General features: G+C 38.0%; 1 protein-coding gene across 1 annotated transcript; it reads left to right on the top strand.

The window, feature by feature from the left end:
* CCDC170 (coiled-coil domain containing 170) lies at window positions 1–27,176 on the top strand. Its single transcript, XM_053973422.1, has 10 exons — window positions 1–84; window positions 3,009–3,265; window positions 6,924–7,068; window positions 8,818–9,003; window positions 15,373–15,690; window positions 18,419–18,619; window positions 20,442–20,615; window positions 21,323–21,565; window positions 22,452–22,688; window positions 26,817–27,176. Exons 1-10 carry the CDS (start codon window positions 1–3, stop codon window positions 26,988–26,990), a joined length of 2,019 nt encoding a protein of 672 aa, XP_053829397.1. The 3' UTR covers window positions 26,991–27,176.

The following is a 27,176-nucleotide window of genomic DNA, read 5'->3' as shown; positions in this document are numbered from 1 at the left end:
ATGAATCACTATCGAGCTGCAGCTGAAACTGCTCAAAGTGAACTCGCAGCACTTTCAGTGAAGTATGACTGTGCCCAGTCAGAGGTACATCTAAAGATAATTTCAAATCCTTCTCCAAACCTGAGGATATTTTGTAGAGACTAGAAACCTGAGGATATTATGTAGAGACTAGAAAGCTTGCAGAAGGTCCAAAACTTGCTTTTGCTACAGAACTTTTGGGTTTTTGGTTTTAGAATATCTGTGTGATTTTTACTTTGTTTCCTTCTGTGATCAAGAAATGATTATAAGTTTGTATTTGGAAGATTTGAAGCAGTGCAACTTTTTATCATCATCCAAGTGCAATAGGTTTATATTAAACATTAAAATTAATTAAATTATGGTTGTATAAATGTTCAGATAGATTTCCTCCTCTTGCTGGTAAGTTAAGATCTATCTGCTCATCTTTACTCATGTCTCCCTTTTATTCAAGTTATAGCTCCCCAAATGTGCTCTACTTTAGTCACCAGTCAAATTGTGTTTGTGCTAATGAGGTTGATTGTATCTAGAGAGTCTGAAGAACACGTACACATACTTTTTTTATTCTTCCTGCTGTGTAGATGGTGTTTCTCAGGAGAGGATTTATTGCAGGATAATTTTTAGAACTGCCTTATTTCCACAAGTAATTTTTTTTAACATTTAAACTGGTTAAAATTGATTTGATTGAAGTCAGCAATGTGGGCAGTGGGCAGTTTTAAAGTGGAGTAAAATTTGCCTTTAGAAGACATGAAATGCTTACATTAATTCACATACAGAACTACAGGCATAAGTGTCTGTTGGCTGAGGTTTAATTTGATCAGTTGATCCTGAAGTTACTGCAGGGTTCCCCTGCATTTAACATTTATCCAGAACTGGTGCCTCAAATTTAAATTTTAAGAAGCCATAAAGAATCTAATGTTCTCATACAAAGAATTTATTACTGGAAATGTTGAATGGCTTTATTGCCAGAACATCTGACTGATTTATAGATTTTTCAAGACAGTGCTTGCAAAAGCATAGTCAAAAAAGCAGCTGTTCATGCTCTTGTTAATAAAGACCTTCATGACCCAGCTGAGGTCAGAGCCTTGTTCTGCTGAGTGCTCTGTAAAACTCATGATATGGGATTATTCTTGCTTTTTCTGCTATTGGAACTGACCACAAAGACAATGGATAGATGAAAAAATATCACATGGGGAGTTGAACCACAGAGAAATTTTAAGGTTATGAACACTCTAAGATACCATGGCTTGGTTCAGCTGCCAAGCAAAGCAGTGCTATTGTTCCTTCAGCTGCTTATTTCCTTCCCCACACTGCCCCACCCCTTGTGCCGGCACAGATGTAGTGTAGTTTTACAGTGCACTGTTGTGTCCATACAATTGAAAAATAATTCCTTTCCTTCTGAGTTGCTTTTCAGCTGGATCAGTTTGCCAATCTTATTTCACCTTGTAGCCATATAAGTGCTTCTTCTAGCACTAAGAGGAGGGTGGAGTATGGAAATGAAGCCCATGAACCCAAGAAAAAGCCAAGCTCCTTTTCTTGAGCTCAGTGCTGCTCCGCTGTCTGATAAACCTGTGCTTGCACATGAAACATAAGCTTACTGAAGGCTGTGCTGCTGCTGCAAGGGTGATCCTCCTACCTGATTTCTCAGCCTTAACCTTTGCTCTGTGATTCTTTTTCTCCTCTGTGAGACAAATTTGAACTATTTTCTGTCGGTTGTTATTTAAGTTGTTTTTAAGGGAGTCAGACAAACACAGAGGTGGTGCGAGGGACAGGACAGCATGTGTGGCTGGAAACAAGAGAAGCACGACCTCCCTTTTCCAAGGCAGTTGCTATTCTGTTGGCTCACCAGCCTCTCAAATTTCTCTGAGTATCTTGGGTCATACTGAAAGACTCCAAAGGAGAAGTGAATTTCCCGTTGATATGGATTGCAGTCTAATGTCTTAAATATTTTTGCCTTAAAATGCTAGCCACAATTTAGAAGTTCTGTCACTCACCATAAAGAGCAGTTAACTTGGCTAAATTATTTGCCTGTTAATTTTATGTGATAGGACAGAAATCCTTCAGATTGCATCTTGCTGCTTTTAATTGGAATTGTCGGGAAAGCTGAAACATGCTTTAACACTTCTTGTGACAAAAAGTCCACTTTAAATTACTTGTTCCTAATAACAAAAAAAATCGTATGGAAATTTTGTTTGCCTGATGAGTCTCCTTCTAATGCAGTCTCCTAGAGAAGCTTCTAACAGAAGTAGTTCAATGGAAAATGGTATTTTTAACAAAGAGAGATAGGAAAATCTACTGAACTCCATGAGCTCTTGGAAAGCTTTAACATCATCCCTGTAAGAGGGTGATTTTCCTGCTTCTACCCTTCCTTAAAAGGCTCTGTTGCTGTTTCTGTGTAAATACAGCTACATTTAATTGGATTATCATACCCAAAAATAACTATTTGCATAAGATGAGGAGAAGGTGCCTAGCACACATTGCTCCAAAAATTTACTTGCCTCTGAATATGCCTCAAGCCATCAAAAGGCTCCACCTTCATACAGCAGGATACTTTGCTGTTACAACTCCCTGCAGCTCTAGATTATCTGAGGAGTTGAGCACCAGATCTGGAAGCAGGCAGGCAGCAGGCAAAAAAGAGGGAATTGTGGTGTTAATAACTTTGCTGTACTGAAGATACATAGGAGACATGAGATAAGGTTGTGCAGCAGAACTTAAGTTAGACTTTTCCTAAATTCTGAATTAGTAAATAACTTATCTGCCTGTAAGATGTAATCTTGAAAAGTTGTATTGTGTTACCCAACAGTAGCTTTTGTTTTTGCTAACCTCTTCCATTGCTTTTTCCTAGTCGTATGAAAGTAAAGTTGTGTCCCTCTACTCAGTCTTGTAGTGATAAGAAATGTGTTTCTTGTCACGTTACTAAGCTTGTAATACAGTCATGTTATTTCAGGCTGGGAAAACTATTCTTCATTAATTTTCTTCTTTTCTATCTATAGCTGCTTAAACTCAGGTCGAGCATGATCTCTAAAGAAGCTTCTTTTCAAGAGCTGAAGGCTGAAGCTGAAAGCTATAAGGAAAACAATGCTAGACTGATGTCTCGCCTCCTGTCTTTGCAAACGCGAATCCAGGAGATGGAAAAAGAGCTGTGTGTGCTTGCTGCTTCTAAAAACCAGGCTGAGCTGACAGCTCAGGTGGCATATAAGGAAAATTTGGAGCTGAAGGAGGAGCTTCATGAGAAAAGTGCCAGACTTAAGTAAGAATCATGTGAGATAAGAAACCACTTTTTTTTGGATGGGATGACAGAATGGTACAGTGGTCATTACAGAAAAATAAGTTGGTGGATAGACTTTATTGCAGTTCTGAATTTTGTTACAGTCCCTGAGTGTGTGGAAGGTGTTGAAATTTGAATTTTGTTTTGAGTTGGTAGTCCATACATAGAGGTTTGAATGTTTTGTACTTTGAAGGTGAAATGCATTGAACTTATAAAAGACAGTATCCTTTAACTGTAGTGTTCTTAGCATAGTGTATCAGAGCACTGATATGTCAGTTCTACATAATTGCTCATGTTTTGTGTCTGTAGGATGGAGACTCGTAGCAAAATTGATTGGTATGAAAATATTCTGAACTCTTAAATTCCAAAATCAGTCAGTCCTATTAATAGACGGCTAGACTTTTATAATGGATTTTTCTGCCCATTATCAGATGAATATTTGTGACTCTATCAATACTGTCTAGTCAAGAGCAAGGTGAGTGTTTACCAGACACCTGTATTTCCCAAATCAGTATTTGGCACAGCTCTGCCAGTTTTTATGCATTAAAAGTAAATAATTAAGTAATTTTAAAACTAAGAGAATACCATTACAGTGCACTTGTTTATTACCAGCTGATTTTCCAAAAGCCCTGCCTGGAGAGTACAATTTTACATAATGGCTGTTAAGATTCTTTAAAATGATATTTCTGATAGAAAAAAAAAAAAAAAAAAAAAAAAAAAAAAAGAAGAAAGAGGAAGAAAAACTTCCTATCCTGTTTGCTTGCCTAACTCACTGGGAGAAAACTTCTGGGATACTGTGTTTCATACTTGCCTGCCTTTATAGTGATACCATCAATTTTATGGGCATAAATCTCTGCTGTCACTCCCAGAGCAGTCCTGGCTGCTCTCTTTGGCGCACAACACTTGTGTAACCAGTTCTGTTTGTGCTGATGCGTGGTGATCAGGACCAAGGGGCTGCTCCAAGAGAGAAGTGAGCAAAATAAAAAGCTTAATTTCCACCTCTATCAATCCCAGCTCTGTTTCACTGTGCGCCTGGAGTGTGCCACTGGACTTCTGGCAAAAGGGAAGAGATACAGGGATAGTGAGTCTGCTCATTTGGAAGGAACAAATACGTTGGATTGCTCATGAATGTGCAGTGTTTACTTCCAAAGCTTTTTGTTATCCTCAGCTAATGGTTACATGTGTCACTTCACACTAACCAATGTGTTGACTCAGTGAGCTTCAGTCACTTAGTCTGGTCACCCTGGTAGTGCCTGGCACATGACTAGTCCTAACTAGGTGTTCAAAAAAGATTTTCACTGAAAACCACTAACGAAAGGGAAGAGCAAGCCAGCACGCATGAAGTGCATATTTACATTTTATACCTTGGGAATATAGTAAGAAATATTTGGTGAATTCTATGATCGACTTCCAGGATGTGCACCTCTCCTATTGAAAATGGTGCTTTTGTACTCAACATGTCTATTGCCATGGTATTTTTAGACTGTGAACTGTCAAAAGCTTTTTTCTTCTTCTTTTTCCTGCCCTTCTCTTTGCTCATTAGTTCTGAAGAGCTAGCAAAACTGTGAAAAAGCTGTGTTCTACTTTTTTGTACCTGATTGCCTATTTTCTAGGTGCTCACACCTCTATGTGTGAGGCAGTACCTGCCCTACTGCAGGTAATTAGATTATTCGTAAAGTTATCAAATGAGTGCTTTGTACTTTAGATTTTTTATTTTTTAGCAGCAGGCATGGTTTTGTTAGTGGATACCTCAGTTTTTTAGAGCCACAGAACAGTTGTGGGTGGTCAATCTTTTATATAATATTCTGATATATAGGCATGCATATATGGCATGTCTGAGCCTAATACCTTTTCACTTCTGATATATCCCCCCTCACAAGAAACAGTTTAGCAATCATCTCATGGTTTAGTTTTGTTGGGGCTACAGAGGAAAGGAAGGTGCCCAGAGGTGAGGAAGCTGTGAGGGTGCTTATGTTCTGAGGGACAGTGTCTGCTGCAGAAGGCAGAACTCTTTCGGCTCATGGTGTGTGCTGTGCAGTACTATGTGGAACTGCCCTCACAGTGTCCAGAGCAGTAATGAATGATTCCATTCCTTTCAGTTATTCTTCCACTCTCTTTCACTTTGCAGCATTTTCAGCAGCTGTGCTGATCTCCTTCCTAAGGTTATGTGTTAAATCTTTTCATGGACTGTCTGTTTTGCTTACTGATTTATGAGCATTTTATTCAATGTACTGTGTTTGCACTCACTGTGCATCTCCTGTTGGAGTCTCGTGTGGCTCTTTGGTTATGGAATGATGCTTTGTTTGATTACCAGCCGGGAGAGGAAGAAATCAGACATGGAAAAGAATGAGTCCAGCAATGACTACTGGGTCTGCCTTAAAAACTGAGAATAGTGCTACACTCTGATAAGCAAATGAGTTTCAATAAAATATTTGCTCTAGACATGCATTTGGTTCCATCTCAGGTCTTGATTTATTCTAAAGTGAAGGACTTGCTTTAGAAACAACCTTGTTTTTCAAATGGAAGCTTGTCTTGCAAATCTACTACTACCAATCTACCATATCTTGCACTCTACCACTAAGTACCACATTCGTGGGTGTTACTGAGAGGTATTGGAGTTGACATTTGGATTACACTGGTGGTTGTTTTGAGCTCTGTTTGGTTGGCTGGTTTTGCTAACCTGTTTGTAGTTTTTCATAAGCAATGTGTATTTCAGCATATTTTTTTTTCTGTGTTTCCTACTGAATCAGACTGTGGTGGTTCTTGTTTGTGGGACCCACTGGGGGACCCATCTTGTCGCTTGCAATTGAAGGAATATAACCACATTTATACTAATGAGTTAATTTATTTGGTTGGTTGTTCTTGTAGAGTATTTACAAACTGACACCTGCTCTTAAGGCTGAGAACACGTTCCATGTGGGATATGCAACTGCATGAAAAGCACCTGTTGGGTGAAATTTATGGCAAAATTGTGATGAAATTGCTGGCAAAAACCCCCCTTCTCTTAATATCTTTGTGGTAGCCCCTAGCTGCTGTCTTTTTAAATGCATCCCTTTCATGAGTAGTGCTTCAGAGTACTGTACAAGAAAGTGGTGTCTCCCATCTCTGCTTCTGCTTGTAAATTTCCCTTCATGGGTACTCTCGATGTCTTACACTTCCATTGGTCCAGAAAGGCGTCTCTTTACTTGAAGTTTGTTAATCATCTCTGTCAGCTTCTTTAGAGAGAGGGGATATGAAGTGCTTTTCACATATTTTTGCTCAGAGTTGATCACTCTCTCCTCCCCACTTACTTTTTCTAAGCTTTTGCTTGCATTTTCTACTTGTAGTATCTTGAGGGCACTATTTATTCATATCACTTGGTTCTTGTGTTTTATTCAGATTTTGTGCTGAGACTGAGATTGGGATCATAGAAGATTTTTTAAGTGTTAATCAAAAACAATGATGAAGAAATGTTTACACATAAGGCAACACCAAAAGTTATATGTATTAACATAACAGATATAGAGAATTAAATGTAATTTTTAAAATTCATTTGGTGGTATGCAGAAGCTAGCAATAGTCTTGGGACAATGTATTTTGCCTGGAATTCTTTTTCAGGGAACATTCATCCTGATGTGTATATTTTTTTTTGTCTCATTAGTAAATATTTGAGTGAATGCGAAGAAAACATGACTCAAGCTTCTAAAATCAGCAAAAACTATGAAGAGCTCCTTACATGTCTTTCTGGATTCTTGGACATAGACATCAGAGAAAAAGAGAAACCACAAGAACATTTAACATCAAAGGTGATTGTGTAGGCAAATATTTCTCTATAGTGATTTAATAGAAAAATATTTAGTTGTCACAGAAGTAAAGCAAATAATAGAGATCCTTGTATTTAATTATGGTTTGCAGACAGTGCTATCATTTAAAGGCAGATTTTTTTTTTTTTATTTTGTACTGGGCTAATTTTCAAAGGTGCTGAAGACTAATATGCCCCAGTGAACTCAGTCTGCTCTTATCTGCATAAATAATTGTTCAGCCTGTAGTTCCCACATACAGCCTTGATTAAATATTGGTTAAAAGCTTGCCTTAAAACATTAATCTGGGGGTCAACAGGTGATGTGTAAACTGTGGCACTAAATTTTATCTCTTATTTTGAGCTGACATACCATTAAATACAAACATCTGAAATGGCATGCCCTAAAACAACCCTTACCGTGTCCTGTAATACAATGCTGTAAATAACTTTGTGGTTTTTCTGAGACTTAATAATAAAAATTTAAAATTTCTCTTCAGAATACTTCTGAAGTTCCAAAAACTAAGCTTCCCTTTAGAAAAAGAAAGTTGTTTGTATATTCTTTTAGCATCTATCAATGCTGCTGAAAGTAATTTTATTCTAATTTTATGCATTTGACTCATTTTCTGTCCACTCTTTGATCTCTATTTTTCTTCACTTTGGAGCACAGTAGATATCCGGGGAAATTCTATCTCATTATGTTCATGTCATTGTAAGATTACAGTTGTAATAAATCAAGATTATCTAGGTATGTATCTTAGTGAGTGTACGCCCTCATAATATTACATAATATTGCAAGCACATTTTAATAGATGCTCTAAAAAAAGTTGTCACGCAAGATGCACTCTTGCATGCTTTAATAATTAATAAATTAATAATGAGAGATTTAAAAAACATATTTTCATGTCTTTTAACAATGTAATAATAAATCTAGTTGGGAAATCTAATTTGTGCTGAAAGCTGTGCCTTAGGAAACCTTAGCAACTAGCTTTTCTGTGGTCTTGGCACATCTATTTAGCTTCTTTTCCACATTATGGTTTTATTTAAAACAGAATTGATCTGTTTTAGTCTTAACAAATGTCTTGCCAGTAGGAATCAGGGTACATTTTTTGCTCACTCTTTGAAGTGCACCCATTCATCTATTCCACTGATTGGAAATAGCATAGCACACCAAAACAGCCCTAGAATCCTCCTGGAAAGGACTCCTTTTTCCAAGGAGTTGGCTGCTCATAATGGCAGCACACCAGGTATTTGGCCCTGTCCTTGAATGTGCTTATGAAATATCTGTTACTAACCCAAACCTCTGGTGCTTAAAAAGTTTTGAGCATGAATTGCAGCTTTCTTGTTCCAAATGAAAGACATACATCTCAAAAAGCCAGGCTGGAAAGGTTTGCTTTTCACATGAAGGAGCTGAGTGCTCTGCTCTGTTTTCTGACCTGCCTCACGTCAAGCACGGATATGCAGCAGCAGCAGCAGTTCTCCACCTGTTTAATACATCATAAAGTCTGTGTGGGAGTAAATCTGAATCACATTATGCTAAGGTGGGGGTTTATAGTGAGAATATAATTCTGTGATTTTAACTGTATTTCTACTCTTTTTCTAAAGGAGCAGTAAAGTGCTATTATAAGTCTGACTTAGGGGTCACCAGAAACACTGAGTCTTTATTGGCATGATTAGGAGCAGGTATAACTGGGATGAATATTTTTAATTTTTAAGAGCCTTTAAGAAGCTACTAATATTTGATTTATTTCTCAAGGTCTCTGAAATACGCAAAGAAAATGTGACACTAAAAGACGAGGTTGCTGCTCTTCAAGAAGCTGTGAAAGTCCATGAGATGGAGTCTAAAGCTAACAGAGAAACTATCATGAGACTAGTTTCAGAAGTGGCCAAGGAGCAGAAAAAGGCAGCAGGATATTACCAAGACATGGATAAACTTAGTAAGGTACATAATTGCATGGCTTGTATGCTTGTCTGGTTTTCAAATGTTTCCTTGAAATTTCAAATTAATTTTCAATAGGAATTGCATGAGAAAAAATGCTTCTGAAAAAATTATGTTGATTAGGGTCCTTCCTAAAAAGGACATTTTTCTAAAATTATTTTCAACTTTTTGAAAGTGAGATATGATGATTAAACAATAACATTTTGTAAAATAAATCTGAGGTAGATTTGATGGCTTTCAATGCTCTTTGCAAATTTCTGGTTTTGCTTTCTTCTTTGTGTTGTAACCTTTGTGCTTGCAGAAACATGTAAATAAATGAATGTGTATATTGTTAATATCTGAGGCACAAGTATGAAGTGGTGAAAAAATAATATTTCTAAAATAATATTTATTTGATACTGCAAGTTTTCTGAGAATTTTTTTGACTCAGTTTTACAAAATTCTAATGAGAAATTGAAAGGAATTGATTGGACACTATTCTTTCTCTTAAAGCACTGGCAGGTTAAGTGTCTTGGCTTCCATACACGCTAGATTATCTTTTCACTGTGTTATAAATTTGTATTTCATAACCATTGACTCATAGCCCAAAAATTGTAGCAATAGGATGGCTCTTGCAGGAAAGCAAGAAGTTTCACTGTTGGGAAGACTTAGAGGAAATCTGCAGTAGGAAGGATGGTCAGATGAGAAATGCAAGTTGTAAGTCAAGTATTTCAAATTCACCTAGCTATGATTTTGAAGGAAATGGATGTGATTTAAGGATTGAATTGCTCCAGGAGAACTCCCCATTAAGAGTTTGTATATTTCAAAGGATGGATGAGCAAAGTGCATTTCTGTAGCAATTTTCCTTATTGCTTTGCACTTTGAATGATGTCTGTGGAAAGGAAGCAATTTAGTGAAGCCAGAATGAAGATTTCCTGCAGGTGAAACAGTGCAGTTAAAGCTGATGGCCAGAACGTTAGAAAATAAGGGAAGAAACTTAGACTGCCAAATATGTAGCTGAGTGGTGTGTGATTGAGTTTGTATGAATTTTTAACATAAAGACAACCTTGTGCAAGTGAGTTTTCCAAAGTAATACAGCATATTCCCCACCCCTGGCATTCCTCTTTTCCTGAAGAAGAGACACCCACCATACACTTTAAAGGATATAGTGTTCTGATTTGGTTGTAAGCAAAATACTTAGGAGATGAGAAATAGCTGGCAGCCTGCTCTGGAAAAGAAGGAATTTGTGGGGAAGATAAATGTAAGTACCACAAGGGTAATAAATTTTTCTTACTGCTGAAAATAGTTCTTACCAAGCTGTGTACAATTTTCTAAGACTCAATGGAACTGAGAGAGCCTGCACCAAAACCTTAAACAGGTCCTTTTTGAGAATATTTTGTTTTCATGCTTCACTTCAAACACAGGTGTATGAGGAAGAACAGAGTGTAGCTTTCTCAGTAAGCCAGAATCGGGAGATGTTTTAAACCAAGATCAGGGCTCCATCTGTGGCTTGTTTTTCAAGTTTGCTTTGACTGCCAAAACATTTACCAAGTTGAACTATTTTCTGAAAAATATTTTCCTATCATTATTTTGCATGTGCCAAATACATAATTTATTTAACCAATTTTAGAGAAATATCTTTCTAAATTATTAGCATTGCCTTTCAAAAACATTGCCTTTGAAAAGCCCCATTTGCATAGGGGCTGCAGATTCCTCCAGTGCAATTTTGGTTTAGCAACTTACATTTTCAGACACTGAATAAATTTGTTGAGAAGGTTTTGTGTTCACAAAAGAGTATGAAGAAGTTCAGTATTGAAAAAGAAAGTAAAAAACAAAAAATACATCCTCACGTGTAAAGTGTGAAGTGTGGGATCCCCTGTTCCCTTGATGGGTGTCTGGCTTGGTTACAAGAGGGGCCCCAGTGGCAAAAGTCAGTCGGACTTCACCATGTACTTCATGCTGCACAGTTTAAGCGCATGAACGGAGCTGCATGTGTTGTGACATGTTTCCCTGTCAAGGTGAGAAGCAGAAATCCATATTGTTCCTGTGCCAGAAGACTCATACATGGCTGTTTCTGGGCTGTTTTCTGGACTTAATTAATGGAATTGCCTGTAGCTGAATTTACCCAGCAAGTGACTGTTGCCTGCCTGTGCCAACAGCTCTCAGGGCCAAACATTTTGGCCATCTTCAGATGGAGATGGCAGCCCATTTCCCCCAGTTTTCTCTTTAAATTCTTCCTAAGTCTATAGAGACCATCACACTGTTCTGTCAGTCATCTCCACCAAGATTTGGCCACCATACCGTTCCCTGCCACCCCTCTGAATTTTTTTTAATTGCCTGTTTTAGTTGCCAGGTAGTTCTCCACTCACATTCCTTAGGAATTCTATGAATTCCTTCTCTTGATCAGGTGCACTTTTTTTAATGTCCCAGGAGGAAGTAGCTGCCTGTATTCAAAAATTCTTACTGAATAAAATGAAAGCCAGTTAATTACATTTTAAGGTTAATATATTTAAAATATTCTTTAGCATGTTTGACACTTGAGTATTTGTTGCAGTTAGCTGGGCTCCATTTGAGGAACATTAACAAGTGAACAATCATTTTATCTGTTCCACTCTCAGTCTCACTGCATGACATTATCAAGCAGCAAAGAATAAAAGCCAATAATTCCTGAAACTAATAAAAGTAAAAAAAGGAATTCAAGAAGCTGTTTTTTTCCTAATCTATTATTTTTATTTATTTCTGAATATGTTCTTCTATTTATTTCTGAATTTCTCATGTTTCTGATGGAATATTGCAAGATTTTGCTTCTGGAAATCTGTAAATATTGTGCATACCTTTATTATGGCTGCATTGGATACAAAATTTGCATTTAATGAAAAACAACATTTAAATCCTGCCCAGATTTCTAGACTGAGAATTGGAATACCCAAACTTTCTTTCTGTAATTCCAGAGAGTGATTATTGCTTATGATAATCATAATTAGAGAATGATAACATTCTTTGAGAGTGTCTGTAGGTCCTCTAAAATGTCTTACTTTAACCAAATTTCTTTTTTATATTTAATAAATTCCTCTATGGTATTTATCTAAGATATAGAAGAGAATGCATATATTCTTCTGCATTAATTTAAATACAGCATTGCCACAGATGAGCCACAAGAACTAGTAAACTGTCTTGCTCTGTTTCACATCTTTGCTGATGGTTCAACCTGGAAATATTTGTGATTTCCCTCTGAAGTGTTACTTTAAACATTTGTTTTGCAAAGCTGTACCGTGCAAAATCTTTAAAGAACAAAGTTGAAATGTATGCAAGCAATTTTAATTAATACAAATACGTCTGCATTTACTACTGATGCAAAATTAACCAAGAAAATACTCTTCAGTGTTCAATATTGGCTTATATTGTTATGTTAATGAACAAAATACATGTAAGTAGTTTCTATTTAATATAAACATATTAAAATAAATCAATTTTATGAAAAGAGTTAATTATGAAAACCTTATTTAAGGAATTTCATTGGACTTGAGAAATATAGCTACATTTTGAATATACCCAAATACTTAGATAGTAGGAGAGACAGCCAAATGATTTTAGGTTTTTCTTGTACCAACAGATAAATACAGGAAGTTTCTCAGAACCTGGAAATTTTTTTTGTTTTGTTTTTGTTTATAAGATGTCATTAAGAAAATACATATTAGAGACAGGTTTCAGCAGGCATCACAGATATTTCCAGATTGAATCATTTGAGAAGACGAGAGATAAGAGCAAACTAGTTTACAATCCTTCTGGTATAACAGTAGTACCTGGAGGTGCAGCTGGTAAAAGAATTGATCTAGATAATACCTGCATTCTTTTAATACCTTATTATTAATGTTAATGTAATGTGGGGTCTTTTTTGTATATGTATATGTAGTTGACTTTAGTCTATTGAGAGCATGCTGCTGACTGGGGTGTCATTATTAATAAAATCATGGAATTTAGGTTGGAAAAGACCTGTGAGTTCATGGAGTCCAACTGTTAACTCAGCACTGCCAAACCCGCCATTAAACCATGTCCCTAAGTATCCTGTATACAGTATCCTGCATCCTAATATCCTGTATATCCCTAAGTATATATCCAGGGGTGGTGACTCCACCACTTACTTCCCTGGGCAGTCTGCTCCAGTGCTTTGCTACTCTTTTGATGAAGAATACTTTCCTAATATCCAATATAAACCTCTCGCCAGAATTCAAGGCCATTTCCTATGTTTCTTAACTGGGAGAAGAAATCGACCCCTACCTGGCTGCAGCCTCCTTTCAGGCAGTTGTAGAGAGTGATAAGGTCTCCCTTGAGCCTCCTCCAGTTTAAGCACACCTAGCTCCTCCAGATCCTCCTCATCAGACTTGTGCTCCAGACCCTTCACCACCTCAATGCCTCAATGTCCTTCCTGTAGTGAGGGGCCCAGAACTGGACGCAGCACTCGAGGTCCAGCCTCACCAGTGCCGAGTGGCCAATCCCTGCCCTGCTCCTGCTCCTGCTGGCCACACTATTGCTGATCCAGGCCAGGATGCCATTGGCCTTCTTGGCCACCTGGGCACAGCTGGCTCATTTTCAGCTGCTGTCAATCAGCACCCCCAGGTGCTTTGATGCCAGGCAGTTTCCCAGCCACTGTTTGGTGGCTTGTACTTCTTTATTTTAGACCTTGATCTTTTTAATAAACTATCTTTGATTTCAGATATTCACAATTTTACAAGATGGTGATTAGGTAAGCTCCCTGGTACAGGCAAACCATTTTAGCACTGCCTTTCTGAAAGGAAAAATACACACTGCTGAAAACTGTAATTGAAATAAATGACTCTTTATTCTTTGCTGTAATTACCATAATGTAGTTCTGAGCACAGGTGGGAATTTTCTATTAATAGGATTTGTCTAGAATAAAAAACAGAAATTGGCAAGGAATCAGGCCGACATTTGTTTCTAAAACAATTCTAAAATTACTTCAGAAATGTGTAATAACAAATAATTCCTAAATGACGGGGGTTGCTTTTATTTATGTCTTTGCATGTTTGCCTTTTTTGTAGCTATTAAAAATTTTAGTATTTTTAGTATCATATTTTTATGTTTTCTTTCCTAAAAGTGCCCTCCAAATTCTTTTTTTTTGCCACCCTCCCTGCTGATCTACAGAAATGCTCCCAGGTTTAACTGCTTGATTGACAGGTATTCCAATAATACAAATGACATATTATGCTCCACTCTGCAAGCACATGCAGACCCAGAGAGACCCTTGTGTAACCACCACATTCATAACTGCTCCAGGAACAGTTCTTTACCTCCAGTGTGCACGATCTTAACTCATATCAGTCCACTTACTGAGCTTCTACTTACCACTGAGACCTCCAGAAGAATCCAATCCTCTAGTAATTTTGTGTTGTGAGTGAAATATTATTCTTTCCTTTTTGTCTCATGTGTGAAATAATATTCTTTCCAATTTGTTCTTACCAATTAGAAAATGCCCTGAGAAATGAAGACCTAGTCTTTGCTGTACTTTTAGTTGGTCTTGCTGCAAATATTTTTCTTGTATATGTAAGTGTAAGCACTCTTAATATTGGTATTGTGGGGAAAGGAGAGACACACAATATTTTTTTATGTTTAGATGGTTATTTATATTTTTTTCTGTCATAATTTGTTTTGGTGTCATGGGTCAGGATGCATAATTCTTTCTGTCTGCTCTGACCAATTATGTCAATACTTATATACAACTGATATAGATACATATGTATTTGCTATATTTTATTCCTTCCCAACCAAGCCTTGATTTGTCTGGTCCCTCACTTCTCATTTCTGTGAATAAATAATCTCAGGAATTTTTGTTGCATTCAGATAAACTGATCTCAGAGATCACCTCTTATCACCATATTCAGGGAGATGATGTCTATAGTTTCGGTCAGCTCTGAATTGTCAGGCAGTTGGAGTTGATCATCACTGCAGCTCCCTTCCAACTGGAATATTCTATTCTATCCTACACTTACCCTCTCAGTTGTAGAGGCTTTATTTGTGATACATCTTTTTCACTGCTTGTTTTTCAGGCCATATTACCTGGATAGAAAAGTAAGATTTCAATAGTTTTACAATAAAAAATTTGGCTTCATTCACTTGGAAATTTTATTTATGTATTCCTTTTTGCAAACCAATATAAGAGGTTAGGCTTTAGTGTGATTACAGCAGACTTTAGGTTTTCATCAATTTCAGTGGCAGTTCCCCTATGAGACCCTGATGTTGAGCAAATATAAAGAATATGGGTCCTAGTTTCTCTGTCTGCAGTACCTGCTCCTGAGTTATTCCTTAATTTGTGTGTTATGGACAGGGTTTCTAACTTATTTTAAAAATCTTGTTTAATTTTTTCATGCACTTTAGGATCTTGGCAGTGCTATAATAAAGAAGCAGAGTTTAGAGATGGAGATCAGAAACCTCCAAGAGAAACTGACTGTTAACCAGAAAGCTTTGGACACCTCAAAGCAGGAGCTGCACAATCTGAAGAAATCTTCCAGCGAGTTAGATGCAAACTTTAAGAGTAGCAGAGAAGAGGCCAGGACTGCTCAGAGCTCTTTAGAGGCTTTTAAAGAAGAAATTGCTACCCTGCTCAGCTGTGGATCTGCAATAGTTAAACCTTCTGAGAAGGCCATTTTGGAGAGGATCCAAGAAATAAATTGTGAAGAGGAGAATAAAGAAATAGTAAGTCAGCAACTACCACACTTGCCCTGTGTGTATTTATTCTCTTTGGGTTCTGTTTAATTTTATTCATCTGATAGAGTGTTGGTTCTTTCTGCTTAGGTTTTGTAATGACGGAAACCTTTAATTTTGTTGTCTATTGACTTAAGGTAATAGGGGAAAAGCATCTATGTTTTATTAAGCAGGATTAAATTAATAATGGATGATGTTAAGAAGAAAAGATTTGGAATGGTCTTTCAGTTACAACATTGAAATTTGGTTTCTGTGCCAGCAGACATCAAAGGTGGCTGGTTGCTATGATTTAGTAAAACCTGTGAACAAGTATGGATTTGCTGCTACAATGGTGACTTCAAGAACTGACTTCTTTCTCAAAGCAAATATAATTGATGAGTTGCCATAGGCAACTTCTTTCCCTCCAGTCCTCAAAACCTGCACCTAAAAATAAAGATGTGTTTTTACACTTACAGTTAAACATTATTCAGCATCCGAAGAAGGTAAAAGGAAGGCTGTGGCTTCAGGCATTTGGGCTGGCGGTTTGCAAAAGTGTGTTTGAATGTATAGATAGAGAAGGGGCAGCTCAGGAAAAAGGAGAATCGGAATGCAGCCTGACCAATGTCAGCATCTTGACACTGCACTGAAGTTTCTCGCTTGCTTATATTTTATTAATTTTGTCAGTGAGGACTATTTATATAATTAAAAGTCACATACTAAATCCAAAGCTGCTTTCAGTGAGCCACTGAAAACCAGCTCTAATATTCTTGCCAGATTTTGAAATTCTAGCATCTCCTGCTGATGTGATAGTTTTTAATGACAGCAAATTTTGTCCAAGGCTGGAAATAGTTCTTGAAAATATTCTGTGCATTTTGGTGAAGTACTTAAAAAAAAACAAAACCAAAAACCTGTGGCATTGGCCTTCTTGCCTACCTGGGCACATTGTTGGCTCAGTTTCAGCCAGCACCCACACATCCTTTTCCACCACACAGCTTCTCAGCCACTCTGCCCAGCCTGCAGCAATGTTGTGACCCAAGGGTAGGACCTGGCACTTGGAACTGGCACTTTGCCTTGTTCAACTTCATACATTGGCATAAGCCCATTGATCCAGCCTGCCCAGATCCCTCTGCAGAGCCCTCCTACCCTCCTGCAGATCCACACAGACCCTGCTTTGTGTCACATGTAAAATGGTTGTAGTCTGACATTACCCAGTAGCCACGTTAAAACAAAAAGCAGGAAAGGGGTTTTTATTTTTGCAGGTTGACTGATCAAGCTGCATTAGTCATAGGAATGAGAAGTTGTGGAGGTTAGAACTGCAGGACCAAAAATGCAGCCTTTATAAGATGATGGATTAGGCTTGGGTAGGTAACAAGGCTGCAACGCTGTTTTAGGAAATGTCTACCTTGTGGGTTGTCCCTAAGCCAAGGATGAAAGTTGCACTAGGATGTCCCAGGATGATAAAATGACAGCTTCTGCTTTGCTTCTGTGGTATAGTCCTTCACTTTCTCATGTTTATGGATCTTTGAAGCCTCTAAAACTCCCTCTGCAACCTGATAAAGGGGCTCTAGGTTCCCTGGCATTAGCACATCTGTGGGGGAACAAGTTACTGAAATTCTTGTTCCTGGTGAGTGATGTGAAATGCAAAACAGCATAAAATATGTTTGTGGGTTCTTGCAGATTTATTACTGTTTAGTGTTGTCTACTGCATGAATATCAGTAATTTCTCAGTGTTTTTAGGCAAGTTGGGGGTAAACTGTTTGTATTTAATTGCAGTTTGAGTTGGAAACCTTTCAGTGCCATTAAAATTAATGAGAGCTCCGTGTACTTACTGTTAATTTTATTAACAGGAACCAACAAGATGATTAAAATTAAGAGGCTGCTTGGAGATGAGTGTCTGAACACTGAGTTTCAAATGCACTATAGTTAACTGTGTGACAAAAAACTTATATGACAGTAAGAAGACTACAGAGGGAAACAAGCAACTTGGTGTATAGAACTGCCTTTCAGTATTTGGCAGTAGTGTAACCATATACTTTAAAGCATTTAATTTATAAATAGTTTACAACCTAAAATCCATTACATTATATGCAGGAGTTGTAAAGTTAACAGTGAAGAAGTAGAATTTTTTTCAAAATTGTTCTCGTTGCTTGTAATGAGATTTTATCCTTTTATCCTGTGGCTCTGGCTAGATTACAGAAATTATTATTACTAATATTTTTTAAAGCACTATCTTTTGAACACTGCTTAACAGTTACCAGTTGGGAAACACTCCTCTGAGACTTAATTACCCATATCTACATTCTCGCCTATATGCTGCATGTATTATCTAAATAATTTATATGCTTTTGCTAATCACCTCCTCCAAAGAATAGTGATTTCTTTGGCTTATTTCAAGGAATGATAGCTGACTGCCAGGTATTGCTGCTGTGCCCACATATTTGGAAAATTTTTCTCTGAATTACTTTGTATCTGTACAAAATATCTGAATTGATTTTTTAATATATAGCAATACCTTTTAGTCATTTGACTTATTTATAGTATCTGCTGTTCACTCTTGGGTGTCTCCACGTCTGCAATTTTTTGCTGGTGGTTACAGATTTTTCTTTTTTACTTTTTAAATACATATATTTTAAAGATAGATATTTTGCCCTATTTTTAATAATTTGTTTATTTATCTTTAATATCTTTCTAGCATTTCCCACGTAACCCCATATGCTTTGTTTGTTTGCTTGCTCCCTAGATGGTATCTCAGCTTGAAACACAATTAGCTAAATCGACTAAAGCTTTGGAAAATCAGACCAGATTGTACCATGAAGCCCTAGAGAGGAACAGGAAAGCTGAAAAATGTTCTGAGAATTTCCGCGATCAAGTGAAACACTTGGAAGAGGAATTATTAACTAGAGACCTGATGCAAGATGGTTTGAAGCTTGAGAAACAAAAAGTAGTTGCACACATTATTTACTTTTGAATAGAAGTCACTTAAGGCAGAGACACAGCTCATTGTATTGCACTGGTCCACTGGAGCACTGCAAGTAATGTGAAATAGCAAAGTCAGACATCATGTAGGGAGTAATAATACCTTTTCTTTGACCCACAATACCTTTTCTTTGACCAACAATTGCAGTTGGAAGATGTAGCTAAGTTTTTGAGTTCCAAGTCCATTACTGTGAAACAAAACAAACAAAAACCCACCCCCCCAAAAAAAACCCCACCAAGCAAAAAAAAAAAAACAAACCCTAAAACCAAGCTATACCCCAAAACCAGCTTAAAAAGCTTAAAATAAGTCCCGTCAATACCCCATCAGAAGTCCTTCAATTATTCTCTGATGTCAAAATTTCTTTCATCCCGATGTCTTTCTCTAAAACATTATCTGGTCTGCAATTTCTCAAGGTCTTGTAGTTTTTGATTCTTTTATATTATTAGACAATCATGACTACTAGGGTTTTTTGTCTAATTGTTTGAATGAGCACACAGCCTATAACTCATTCACGTACCAAAGAGTTTGAAAAATGACATAGTATCTGGAAAGCCAAACACTACAGCTACAAAGAGCAAAATTTCAGCATGTTGCCAGGCCAGGATTAATGCTTAGAGGAATCAACAATTTTATGCTATTTGTTTTGCCTTAGATTATGATAAAATAACTTTTTTGAATGACGCATCACATTGGGAGAGGACCAGAAAAAGGAGCTGTTCCTTCTGCTTTGCTTCCTCTGTGAATAACATGTGGCCTTAGATTCTTAAATTATTCTCTAGATTTTGCTGCAATGAAGAGATCTTTTTTGCAATTTTTTTCTGTCAATGAATAACTGCAGTGCTTTCCTCTTATGCTGCTGTTTTTATTTTTTTGAAGCAGAAATATCATGAAGCAAAAACAATGGTAATGTTGTAATGAACAAATGGTGAAAGTGGTTTGTTGGTGTTTTGTTTTTTTTTCTTTTTATTTATTTTGTTGGTTCTTTGCAAAGATAATGGTTTGCACCAGAAGTAAGAGGAAATAAAGGAAAACAGTTCTTAGTGAGAAGGAGGGTTCTGGATTTTGCAAGAGAAGCTAATTGAGAGCAAGAGGCTAAAGCAATTTTTAAAGAGCTGGTAGGGCAGGACGAAAGAAGGAAAAATTGGATTGAATACTATTTGATATCTGTATGTGTTCACATCAGTAAACCAGATGGAGATGCAGTTAAAATAACCTTAAAAGCAATTTGTAAACCAGTAACTTATCTCTAAACCTTGCTGTTCCAAAGAAGGGCTGGAGGCTGACTGTGTTAACATTCCTGCATCTCCTCAGACTACATTGTATGTCATTCACGGTATCACTGGTACCAGTTCCCTCTGTTTGAGAGCTCACAGTACGGGGCAATCCCAGCACTTGCAGTATTAGTTAGGACACAGCTGCCCATTCTGACTTCTCCCTGCCAATGCACGGCCATGTAAATCAACAGAGCTCCAGACAGGAACTGGAGTCAGAAGCAGGGACCTACCTATTCCTGCAGAGAAGCAAACCCCAATTTTTCTTGCTAAGAAGATAAATACAGTCTATCTAGGCCATTTATGGACAAAGTAAGTGTTGATTAAAAAAGGATATAGGGAGAATTTGCAGTTGTGTCAGGAGTGTGCCCAATTACACTCTTTCAGTGTATTATTTCTTGTAGTGTACTTGTACATATTGTTGGCTGCCTCTGTAGTTGGGATTGCTTTTAAAGTGTACTTCATGACTTTTAATGAAATTTTATTATTCTTCTGCCCACTTTCCCACATCTTAGTATCTGAAATTTCTGGAGCAACTTAATGAGAAGATGAAGCTGGATAGTCTAGCAGCAGAAGTTGGATTTGATATGACTATGGATATGATTCTGGCCCGGGTAGAGCAGTTGGTAAAACTGGAAGGGGATGCGGTAGTTGAGAACAAGACTGTGGCATACAGCCTCAGAAGGAAGGTATGCAAAAAAGACATACCATTCAAAGATAAACATATGGCTATGTTTCTGTAGTGGCTTGTTAGAAGCAGCAGACTGTATATGTGCAAGGAATTTCAAAGATATCCATGACATAAAAAGAAGATGGTGAATATTTGCAAACTGTGCAAAAAGGCTGCATATTGAAATAATAAACCCATCAGTCGGTTGAACACAATACTGTTTTTCACAACTTCTTAAGAAAAAATGAAGAAGTTATGGATGTTTATAGCTGTATATTTGTCTACTTTTTAATATGCATTTATAGTTCTGTAAACAACTGCCATAAATATTTAAATCTAAAGGGATCTGCCAAGGAGGGATTCACATTACACAAACTTCTCTAGAAGCTAGTGGGGTCTTGGTTGTACTTCACCTAGAATTTGGTCAAGCAGCCCTCTGTCATCCTGTTCTGACATAGGGAAAACTTTTGGGTTTAGGCTTGTCAGACTGGTATAGAGCTGGGAATTGGGTCTGTTTAAGGCTTAAAACAATAGAGAAGCACAATGAATTGGTAATACAAGAAGTATCAAGTTAGGGTATATATGTTGATACTTCTTCACAAAGTTTTCAAGAGAGGAAAAGGAGTTCAGGTTATAAATGCAACATGAGGATTAAATTTGGTGATTATGTAATACCACGGTCTTTCACATTTATTTTTTCAAATGTTCTTGTGTTTGGAAATCAAGTTGAAGGCTCAGAAAGAAAAGCTTGAAAGCAGAGAGCTGCACATGAACCTTCTGCGGCAGAAAATAACCCAGCTGGAGGAAGAGAAGCAAGTAAGGACTGCCTTAGCTGTGGAAAGGGATGAGGCCAATCTCGCTGTCAGAAAGTTACATAAGATGATAGAGAGGCTACAGAAGCAGCTTGATCTGGCAAGGAAAACAAATACTGATCTCAAAGCCAAGTTGTCTGAAACCAGTGAACTTAAGGTGAGTTAAAAGATTACATTTGTACTTCTATCCATTTTTCTATTCCAGTTGCATACAGCTGGACTTCATTTAAATAAATGTGTTCATGGACAACTGCTCAAATCTAGGTGGCAAAAGCAAATATAATATTATAATGTTTTGGGTATTTAAAAATTTGTCTTGTTATGCCTAGTAGCATTTGCAAAGCCCAACATAAATTTTTGGGCTAGTATAAGAAAAATACAGTATATGCATCCCTTTCTTTCCTGTTGGTATGACTGTCATGTATTTTCCCATGAGTTGCACACAGAAGCAATTAATATCTCTTCTGATGAGTATGGGGGGAATATAACAGGCAAGATTTTAAATTTTAATTGTTTCTATGTTTCATTACATTGCAATAGTAATACAGTACCTTCTTTTACTTAGGTGAATACTAGTAGTTTGCAGCCATTGATAGCTTGCCACCACTAAGAGAAAGGAAGATTGATTTTATGTGACTTTTTGTCTTGTGGCTGATGGAGTGAAATAGACAACTATGCACATGTTCCCACTGAACCATTTTTACCAGCAAAACATTTGACAACTCTTTTTAGTACTATTTTTCCAGGAGCTGGAAGAGAGTGAACCCTCACTGTGGATTTTCTTTTCTGTCCAGATGCTACTTTTCACAAAACCTGTGGAAAATTAACTGTCTTTGAAGGAAAAATCTTTTTGTTAATTTTGTTGAAATAGGCCAGTATCCTTAAATAACATTTTTGTTCACATGTACATGTGATGATTTAATGAAGAACCCAAAAGAAACCACACTAAAATGCTTATTCGCGATCACTCCTGATATTTTTATTGTTTGCTCAGGTTAGATGAAAAAGTATGGCAAATTTAATACTTCTTTATCTTATTGCAGATCAAAACTTTGGAGCAGAACAGAACAATAGAGGAACTCAGTAAATCTCAAGACAAATTGGAAAGAATGAAAGAAAAAGCTGAGAAACAACTTAAATCTGCTAAATCGGAACTTCTTTTAAAGGAGCGTAAAGCTACTGAAGATAAAGAGAAAAACAAAAATATGTTAGAAGCAGTTACCAGTGAGATGAAGGTGCTTAAAACAACCCTTGCAGAACTAGCAAAAAGAGAGAGACAGGTAGGTGTATAGGTATTTGACAAGTGCTAGGTGTCCCTTAGAGTGTAGGAAATTGGTGTAGTGGAGCAGCTACCCAGCTGTGCTTTATACTGTTCCAAACATTATCAAACAAGGAAATTTTAGCTCACACTTGTGAGCCACAGTGACAGTTATAATTGCAAAGCTATTCTGCAAGTTAAGTTTGGCAAGAGAATAATAAATGCAGGCATTATTTTCTTTGCTCATTGTTGCATCCTGGGTTGGGGTTCAGATTAGGGGTTCTGATGTGTGTTAGTTAGCCGGTTCTGTGTACCCCTGTGCATCCCCTGTGTTTTCCCCCCCGCGGTGGCCTGCTCCAGGTCTCCTACCATTGGAGCTCACCATGCCAGTCCTGTAACCACCCCCCTGGCCACTCCGGAGATTTTGCTGTCTGTTACCCTGCTCCCGCAACCCCATTAGCCCTGGAGCCCCGTGTCCGCCCCTGTCGTGTCCACGTTGGTTACCCCGGTCCATGTCACTCCCCCATAGCCTGCCCCCATTGGGTGAGGGGGGCTTCTGCCTCCCTCGGCCCGCCCCCTATAAAACCCTGTGCGTTCCTTTGTTCGGGGCCATTTTGTCCATGCGGTGCCAGGGAGCAAGTCACAACTCTCCACTGCAGCTCCCCGCAGCAAATAAAAGCTCTCCAGCCAACCACACGGATGGAGTGGACAATTCCTTCCCTCTTTGTCTCGCCCCTCACACACAGCAGCAGAAGCCGCGGCCAGCCCACCCCGGTGCACAGAACGCAGTAGCGCCTGGGAGGAAGCAGCAGCCCTGGGTCCCGCTGAGAAGCAGCGCCATTCCAGGCTCTCCTGGGCTGCCTGGGACCAGGGAAAACAATGCAACGCTGCAGCTCATCACAAAATATTACATCACCTTTTAGAGAAGTATTAAAATGCTGTAAAATCCTAGTATCTCTCTTAAGATATATCTTTTCCCAAATATCTTAGGTATAAAACTTACCAACATCTCATCTGTTTCCTTTTGTTTCTCGCACATCTGTCTCTTGCACTTTCTCCTTGCCAGTTGTAAGAGATGCAACAAGACTAAGTGATAGGATGAAAGGAAGCAGCCTCAGTTTGTGCTGTGGGGGAGCCTCAGTTTGTGCTGTGGATATTAAGCAAAATTTATTCACTGAAAGCGTAATCAGGCATTGGAACAAGTTGCCCAGGGGAGTGGCTGAGTCACCAGTCCTAAAAGTATTTAAAAGACACCTAGACACGGTCTAGTGATGGACTTGGCAATGCGGTTAGGAGTTGGACTTGATAATCTTAAAGGTCTTTTCCAACCTAAATGATTCAACGAGGCTGCGTTACTGTGTAACTGTGTATAGGCCATAAATTCAAAGGATGTTGGAGAATACATGAAACACCTAGAACTTTATTAGATTTCCCAGCTAAAAAATTTATGGCATATATTGGCCTTAACAATGACTCTGGATGAAATTTAAGAATGCTATTTCAGAAAATTAGTCTAGAAAAAGTTTTTTTTATTTACATGGAGAGAAGACCAACAACATGGGAATCTTTTTTCCCCTGGAAATCTTTAGCACTGTTTTGTTTTATAACAAATGTTAGAAATTTCAAAGGAAGATTTAATTTCTTCATACATCTCATCAGGAAACAAAGCATCTGACACAGAGAAGGAGATGTTAATTATATGCAGGAAATAATTCCATGGAGTCATACACTGAATATTGTGCTAAAAGCACAAATACAAATGTTGACTTTTTACCGTCTGAATCCAAGGGGTTTCAAACCACTTGAATATTGTTGCAATATTCTTTGCACTTTTCTTTTTGTTCTCTTTCTGTTGAAATAAGACCCCTTCTACTCTCTTGTAGTTACAGTGTGAAAATAAAATATAGCGTCTGCTTTTTACTTCCTCAAACCCCAATATCTTGGGTTAATGCTCTAAGTTGCATTTATTTCCTGTTTTTTACTTATGATAATTTTACTCACTGAATGGAAGGTGCAAAGAAAATTTAGCAGGAGTGTTGTTGTCTGCAGCATACCTTTGTGTTTGAGTCTTTAGTGATGTTTATCCTTTATTATTTCTCTCCTTCATCCAAAGGCTGGTTCTTTGCAGTGAGCTGCCTTGATCTTTCAATGTAAAGTTTGTATGAAAACAAATTCCAACTTTACTGCCTCCTTATCCTGTCTGTGAGCCAGATGTTTTAAAAAAATCTTTAGCTTCTGCAAAATACTGCTTGCCTAGCACACTGCCAGACCCCTGCATCAGTGACCTCCTGAGCTAGTGTAGAATATAATATATGGGAACTTTAGGGTTTTGGTGTAGTGCTGTTCCAGCATTTGACCCAAGACATCTCACTGCCTTGGTAATACAGGTAGCTGGGATTGAATTCTCAAATCACAGAATCGTGGAATGGGTTGGATTGGAAGGGACCCTAAAGATGATCTAGTTCCAACACACCTCCCACGGGCAGGGACACCTTCCACTAAACCAGATTGTTCAAAATCCATTTCAGCCTGACCTTGAACACATCCAGGGATGGGACAGCACAAGTTCCCTGGGCAAACCTGTTCCAGTGTCTCACTATGCTCCCAGTAAAGAACTTCTTCCTACTATCTAATCTAAGTCTTTTTGTTTAAAAACCTTCTCCCGTTTCCTATCCCTATGTGCTTGTGTAAAGTGTTGCTCTTCTTTTTTTTTTTTTTTTTTTTTCTTTTTTTTTAATAAGCCCCTTTATGTCCTGAAAGGCTGTCATAAGGTCTCCCTGGAGCCTTCTCTTCTCCAGGCTGAACAAACCCAGCTCTCTCAGCCTGACTTCATAAAAGAAGTTCTTCAGCCCTCTGATCATCTCTGTAGCTCTCCTTCTAACAGTTCCATGTCTGTCCTGTGCTGAGGACTCCAGACCTCAGCTCTGTTTTGTATTGGTTTCCATATTTGTGTTTCTGAATTGATGGCAGCTCCTCAGGGTTTGAAATAAACTGCCTTTGGCAAAGTCTTGGAAACTGAGACCTTGTTTTCAGGAAAGCTGCCAACCCTTTCCTCACAGATTTGACTGCTTTAGAATTCTGCACAGTGTTCTTGGGGTTGGAGACATTTCAGGACTGTCTTATTTTCTCCATATCCTTAGCCCTTGGAGTGAGGACGTTGCCACATTAGAACATGAGTCCAGTTTCTTAATGGTGCTGATGATTTTGTGGCATTTTGAGTCTCTTTCATGCTTGGGAATGGGGATTCAAATAGAGATCAATAAAAGCATATTTGGCATTCAAATAGAGAGCAATAAAAACATGTTTCCTCAAAAAGTAACATTTTCCTCTTTCATGTGTTGATGATGAGGAGTATTAAGGCATTTGTTATTTTGGCTGTGTAATTTATTGTCTGTTCAAGAGGCCTTGAAGTTTGACTGATAATGATACATATTGTGAGTTGAGAAGAGTAAATCAGCAGTGATGACAACTACTTGTGGATGTCTATCCATTTGGAACTGCAGAGAGAAAGCTGTGTCTTTAATGAATTACTTTACCAAATACTATTCCTGTGACATTTTCAGCAGCTATGCACAGAAGAAAAACAAGCATTTTCTTAAGCTGCATCTTGAATTTGGGCTGTATCCTGATTCAAATCAAAGTCAGACCACAGGATGTGCCAAGAACTTCCACCTTTCTTCCAACTTACTCCTTTCTTTTCTCTCAAGAAAGTGCAGGGTGGAGGGGAGAGGTGGCAGATAGTGGTCAAGGACAAGCAACAACCTCTGCTCTGGGAAGTGCCCACCAGGGTTTCCAGTTTGTATAGTTTTTGGTCATCTGGGTCAAGTAAAAGTATGTTTTCCTCAGTTTTTGGAGTTGAGTTAGCAGGGAAGATGTGCCTGTGAAAGATACTAAAGAAACACTTGAAAACTGTTTTGTGTTTGAGATAATTGACATCTCAGCTGTTTGTGTTTTGTGATTTGATGTATGCCCCAAAGGGCTGTTTATGTCCTCTTCTGCTCTCTGTATTGAGCAACAGCTGATATGCCTATATTTAGCACTGATAACACAAGTTATCAGTGTTGTGTTTGTATATGCCTATATGTACATGTTTTCCCTGACATCTCCTTTGCTTCCTATTTGATTTACTCCTTTCTGTTTGCTGTTGCAGCTGGCAGATTTTCGAGAGGTGGTCTCGCGGATGCTGGGCCTCAACATTGCCAGCCTGGCTCTTCCTGACTATGAAATCATTACACGCCTTGAAGGGCTGATTCACTCCCATCAGCACCACTTCTTCCCCTGTGTTTGCCTCAAAGATGTGGCAAGAACCCCAGAGGAACAGTAAGGAAACATCCAGCTTCTTCACTGGAACAAAGTAAAATTTTCTGTTTGCTTCCTTACCTGCTGGACCTCCACAGAAAACAGATCTCTATTTCTGTTTCCTATTCTAGAGACAGCAACCAGGGCCAATTTTTTAGAACTTCAACAGAGAGACTGATTGGAATGGGTAGAGTCAAGCCAACAGCCTGGA

Source organism: Vidua macroura, chromosome 3 (genome assembly GCF_024509145.1).
Source record: "Vidua macroura isolate BioBank_ID:100142 chromosome 3, ASM2450914v1, whole genome shotgun sequence".
In the NCBI taxonomy this organism is placed as follows: domain Eukaryota; kingdom Metazoa; phylum Chordata; class Aves; order Passeriformes; family Viduidae; genus Vidua; species Vidua macroura.
The sequence above is the reverse complement of the archived record's forward strand: the minus strand, read 5'-3'. Positions and strand labels throughout refer to the sequence as shown.